The 6,559-nt window shown below is 35.5% G+C and overlaps 1 protein-coding gene across 1 annotated transcript; it reads right to left on the reverse strand.

Moving 5' to 3' along the window:
• Window positions 1-389: 389 nt before the first annotated feature.
• On the reverse strand, window positions 390-6,258 carry LOC102126432 (olfactory receptor 4K1). The gene is made up of 2 exons (XM_015453305.3): window positions 6,041-6,258; window positions 390-1,497 (listed from the first exon to the last, which is right to left on the reverse strand). Exon 2 carries the CDS (start codon window positions 1,476-1,478, stop codon window positions 543-545), a length of 936 nt encoding a protein of 311 aa, XP_015308791.2. The 5' UTR covers window positions 1,479-1,497; window positions 6,041-6,258; the 3' UTR covers window positions 390-542.
• Between the last annotated feature and the right edge of the window lie 301 nt (window positions 6,259-6,559).

Here is a 6,559-nt window from a genome sequence, read left to right on the forward strand (position 1 = left end):
ACACAAATATAACCAAATGATAAATTGCTAAAATACTTAATACATAAGATAAAGAAAAGCTAAAAATGTATAACAACAAGGTGAAATCCATGTTGTAAAATATAATACTTTTTCTACTATGTCAGTGTATGTTGTAATGTTATAAATAAATTGGGTAAAGATATCAGAAATTCAGTATGCCTGTACATTTTGATTGTCAGGTCTAAATATATCATGTATTCAGTTGAAGAGAATCACAAGCTTAGTAACATCAATAACATTTTATGCACATTGGAATCTCTAAATTCTTTATAAAATATTTTAAGTATTACTAAATATTTTCAAGACAATTTATACTTTAGAATTATAAACAATGAAAAAAATAGTTAACATTATATATAAATAGAATCAGAGACTGACTTGATGCAATTCCCTTGATTTAAGACAAAAAGCCAATTCTGTAACTCAACAACCCATATCGCTGGCAAAGATGGTTGGCATGACACTGTGATACACTGGAGGATCTTCATTCTAATTCAGGATTATGCTTCTTCATAGCAAGCTTAGTTTTTCCAGGAGTTCACATGACGGTTTCTCAGCTTCCACATGGCTGATTTAACATCTTCATTCCTCAGAGAGTAGATAATGGGGTTCAACAAGGGAGTACAAACAGTGTAGAAGACAGAAAGAAATTTGTCTACAGAAAGTCTGCTAAAAGGCCATATATAGAAATAAATGCAAGGCCCAAAGAAAAGAATCACCACTGTGATGTGGGCAGTTAATGTAGAAAGAGCCTTGGATGACCCACTGGAGGACCTGCGTCGGACACTGATCAAAATGATCGTGTAGGAAATAATTAAAGCCAGAAAACAGCTCAATGATATCAGTCCACTATTTGTTAGGGTCATAATTTCCATTTCATATGTATCCATGCAAGCTAGCTCTATCACCAAGGGAAGGTCACAAAAGAAGCTATCCATCTCATTGGGACCACAGAATGGCAGGTCCACTGTAAAAGCCAAGTGGCTCACAGAATGAAGAATACCCACCGCCCAGGAAATAGACACAAAAATTATACATAGCCTCTGGTTCATAATTGTACCGTAGTGCAGGGGCTTACATATGGCTATAAATCTGTCATATGCCATAGCTACGAGCAACATCATCTCACTCCCAACAAAACTGTGAAGGAGGAATATCTGGGCCATGCAACCCTCAAAGGAGATAGTCTTGTGCTCAACAAAAAAGTCTACAAGCATCTTGGGGGTGGCAAAGTTAGACTGACAGATATCAATGAAAGAAAGGTTACTGAGCAAGAAGTACATAGGAGAGTTCAAACGGGAGTCAAAAGAAATAATGATAATAATTAAGACATTGCCTAGCACTGATGTCACATAGACTACAGAAAAGATGGCAAAAAAGAAAATTTGAAGTTCCCGGGAATTAGAGAGTCCCAACAGTACAAACTCAGACACCACCGATTCATTTGTGCGAGCCATGTATCCAATATGCGGTTACCTAAAAAAAGAAATCAGTAAAATATCACAATGATTGGCATTATAATACCTCTAGTTTATAAACAAAAGAAATATAGTCAATTTAATTAAGTTATTTATATTTATATATATACTCAATTGACTAGTATTTAACACCCATGACTCCTATGAAAGTTGAAAGAGTATGAAAAAGAGGATTAGATATGAATCCCTGTCCCTGTCATAATTAGAAAAAAAATACACATACTAAAAAAAACTAAAATATAAAACCAGAAACAGGAAAGTATAAGTGACAATACTTTAATAGCGTAAGTATTAATAAGATTAAAGAGATTATGCCAAAGTGGTAAAATAAGTTTTAGCTCGAATAACTTTTATTTTTGTGCTAAAACTTCTTAAAAGCTTGAAATTTGCTAGCCAAAAATGAAGGAAAAGTCTGTTATTTCAGGCAAAAGGAATAACAGGAATAAAGATACAAAGGTAAAAATATAAAGATGTACTTTATTCAGGAACCTGTGAGTTGAGCGGCCTGACTGGAGGAGAGGGCGTGCTAAGAAACAATAATTATTAAATTACCAATGGTAGGTCGGGAGCAAATCGTTAATGCAATTAGCCTTAAACACAAGACTAAGTGGAACTGAGAATCATAATGTTCTTGAAACTATTTTAAGAAACAATAAAAGCGATTGGGCACGGTGGCTCACGCCTATCCTCCCAGCATTTTGGAAGGCTGAGTCGGGTGGATCACCTGAGGTCAGGAGTTTGAGACCACCCTGGCCAACAAGGTGAAACCCCGTCTCTACCAAAAATACAAAAAAAAAAAAAAAAAAAAAAAAAAGCTGGGTGTGGTAGTGGGTGCCTGTAATCCCAGCTAGTTGGGAGGCTAAGGCAGGAGAATTTCTTGAACCTGGGAGGCAGAGGTTGCGCCTCTGCACTCCAGCCTGGGCAACAAGAGAGAAACTCTGAAAAAAAAAAAAGAAAGAAAGAAAGAAAAATGGAAGGAAGGAAGGAAGGAAGGAAGGAAGGAAGGAAGGAAGGAAGGAAGGAAGGAAGGGAAACAATAGAAGCAATTTGCCATAATAGAGAAGGAAAAGCCAATGGTGACCCTCTAAAAGTTTCTCTGAAGGTCAAAAACATTCCCTTTCAACCTTTTAACAAACAGTTAATCAAAGTTCACCTTCTGTCACATAAAGACCAATCAACGATAAATGAAACAATAACTAAGAATGTGTTTTCAGTCTCTTTCTTCTGTCTTTTATCTCTTTCTACACATGCCTGACAAACTTGAATTTGTCAAAATCTGTAACACATTTCAGGAATGGTCCTTTAGGAAATATCTCATATGGTTCATTTCAAATGCATAAGAAGTTCTCAGAAAAGAAAAGCTAACTAGCACATAAATTGCCTCTTAAATGTGTTTGTTTGTTTGAGACAGTTTGGCTCTTGTTGCCCAGGCTGGAGTGCAGTGGCGCCATCTTGGCTCACCACAACCTCCACCTCCTGGGTTTAAGCAATTCTCCTGCCTCAGCCTCCTGAGTAGCTGGTATTACAGGCGCCTGCCACCACGCCCGGCTAATTTTGTATTTGCAGTAGAGACAGGTTTTCTCCATGTTGATCAGGCTGGTATCGAACTCCCGACCTCAGGTGATCCTTCCGCCTCGGCCTCCCAAAGTGCTGGAATTACAGACATGAGCCATTAAACATTTTTTGACATTTTCTTAACACATGTGGCCACTTGGTCCCAGAGAAAACCCTACACAACCTTCCTGAAGTGGTTCAGTAAACATTTTTTAACTTAGCTCTGTGTATCCAACAGTAAACAGCAGATACTTATTTGTTCTTATACTAATTGAAGCTCTGCACTCCTCCATATTCTTCAGTGGTTTGTTAGAACCAGGTTAATTAGATATGACCAAAATAATAAATATTATATATTTTAAAAGTTAAAATTGTGTAGGTAACCATAAACCAATTTAAAAAGTATTTAAACTGTGTCTAAGCTTTCATTATGTCATTTTAACCTGGATGTTGAAGAACTATATCCTACACTTTCAGGGGCTTCCATGTTTACATATGGTTAAAATATGTAATTTTAAGAAGAATGCAGAAACCTAAGTTACTCAAGAATGTAAATGGATCAATGAGTCATGAACTGACCTAACTACAAGTTTCCATATGGGATCTCATTTCTATGTGGAAGATTTGGGGCAATGCCGGCATGTCTAATCATGTGTATACATGAGCAGGGGAAACAAGGTAGCAAAGAAACATTGAAAAAGAAAGATATTCCCATTCCTAAGAGTAAAAAAATTCCTAAAGAGCTATAGTTATGAATTTTAAAAGATAAAATTTGACACCATGAGGGACTGCTTATAGCATTCTATTCATTGTGGAAAGCCTATTAAATATGATTATTTAATAGAATAAAACATTATTTATTTTCATAGGTTATTAAGCAAAAGTTTTCCTTGACACAGAGCATGCAAATAAATTTAGATTCTACTACTATGGGTATGGAATATATACCAGCTCATTATACAATAATAATAATGAACCGTTATAATTACAGTAAAAAAATACTCCATAATTGAAATGTCATTTATGATAAGATTTACCACTTAAATGAACCGCACAGTATTTTGTACATACATCTATCACAGCAAATACTAGAAAATGTGCTTTATATAAAAAATAATAATAATAACATTTATAGCACTTTCTATGTTCTAAGCAGTCTCCTAAGCATGTGGCATGCATTTGTACTCCTTTAATGCTCAAAATAACCCTACAGAGTAGCTACTGTTCAAATATGCATTTTAAAATTGAGGGAACAAAGGCACAGAGAAGCTTAGGCTAAGTAAATTGCCCAAGTTTATACTACTAGTAAGTTGTATACTTGTAGTAATGACTCCTATAGTAGACTGGGAGATGCTTTTGCACAAACAAAGCTAAATCTTATGAGTGATAGAACAGAGTGGTGGGGCTCCAAAGTGGGACAGGCTTGGATTCAATCTCAGCTCCTAAAATTTCTAATGGAATGAACAGTTCCTTGACTTTTCTCAACTCCTTTTCTTTTTTCTTTTTTTTTTTTTTTTTTTTTTTTTTGTTATTATACCTTAAGTTCTAGGGTACATGAGCATAACGTGCAGGTTTGTTACATATGTATACCTGTGCCATGTTGGTGTGCTGCACCCATCAACTCATCAGCACCCATCAACTCCTTTTCTAACATGTGAAATGGCGATGTCACTTGTTACATTTCAGAGTGGAGCATAACAGGCATTTACACGGGAGTGGGGATTGAAAGAGACGAAAGAGGGTGCTCAAGAGGACAAAGGGGGAGAAAGAGGGAGAAGAGAAGGAGCAAGAGAAGGAAGAGGAGGAGGAGGAAAAAAAAGAAGGAAAAGGAGAAGGAAGAAGAAAGAGAAGAAAACATGATTAACAAAAAATTGTTAAATAATGTTAGTGGTATTATTCCTTTTTCAAAAATCATCTTATCTTTGAAAAATATATCTTTTGAAAATATCCAAATTTCCCACAAATTATATCTTTTCAATATCTAACAAATGATAAGGTTTTTAGTCTTATTTTTCAAAATGTAAGAAACAACTAGAAATTCCTCTCCAAACTAACTTCCTACGATTTTTTTAATGCAAGTAGAACAGATCAGATTCAACATTATATCTCTTTTCTTCTTAATAATTAAGGTAGTTACCCAATAGTATAGACAAGTAACATTTGCTACTTTCTAGCTGTGTGACTGAACCTAAAACATAGAACTGGATTATCTCTAAAGCTAGTTTCATTTCTAAAATTCTAAGTGCAGAGGCGGTTATGGAAACACATGGAGTTTATAAAAGTCTGAATTCCTTGGGCAGTCTGCAGAGCACCCAGAAGCTTCTTCATTATTGAATCAATCATTTTGTCATTGCCACTATACCTCAGAGACAGGAATGTTTTCAGATCCCAAAATACACCATAAGAAGATTTCCCTCTTCTTCATGTAAAACCAAGTTGGGTATGAAAGGGTTGCTGTTAGATTAATATCTATCTATACAACGTGTCAATAGAACTCTGAAATCATAAGCATGATACTTTTTCTTGTCTTTATTTTCATGTATAATACTTGATTACCTATAAGCCTAGAAGCAAACAATAAAGGATATCCTACTGACCATTACTCTACTGTGTATAGCTACACCTTTCTTCATTTGAGGCAAATTTTGATAGCCAATAAATATTTGTTAAACTAATGGCTACAGAGTCCCTGAACAGAAAGCATAAACGGGTCAGGGAAGGGAAAGATAATGGTTGTAACATATGTTCCTCTGACTATGAGATTTTGATCCTCTTCTTACCAGGGTTGCCCAAAAGCAGTACAGTGGAAGAATGATATAGACAGAGAAGTGGAGAACAGGAATGTTCTTCCAGAGGGAGTTTTCAATTTGAGACAACAATAACTTCCACTTTGCTATCTTCTAGTTGCTGATTTTGCATCTATAAGAGATCTTGTTCATTATTTCTCTAGTGCAGCAATATGTTCACAATGAATGTATAATACTTACACTTTGGAAAAGTTGTCCAAGTCTTTGACTTCTTCCTTATTTTCTCCAGTTTGGTGTCCTCTAGTTTGTTTCTGTTTCCCACTTTGTCCTATGAGTCTTCATACTGAAAATATTTATAATATAGTGTTAACTGGACGCATTTTAACTTGGTTCCTTACACTATGCCATATGGAAGCGAGCCTCTCAAGTCCTGTCCTGAGGTGGTGAGGGCTCTGATCGTCTTGCACTCAACCGAGCAATGACAATATCTTTAGGCAATACAATATAAAGCCTTTTAACCTCATTCTAGAAAATTGATTTCATTGGTGAAGCAAGAAATCACCCTTTAGACCTCTTAGGTCACTTTCCAGTGGGAGTAATTATTTTTCACAAAATAATTTTCCAGAAATGGAAAAGAAAAAAAAATTGTTTGTTTTGCCAGCTAGTGGATACATACGAAGCAAAAGATTACTTGATTTTAACTGAGTATCAGTCAGCAAAGGAAGTATTTAAGTATTCAACTCCTAACTTTCTGTTAAT

This window comes from Macaca fascicularis, chromosome 7 (genome assembly GCF_037993035.2).
Source record: "Macaca fascicularis isolate 582-1 chromosome 7, T2T-MFA8v1.1".
In the NCBI taxonomy this organism is placed as follows: Eukaryota; Metazoa; Chordata; class Mammalia; order Primates; family Cercopithecidae; genus Macaca; species Macaca fascicularis.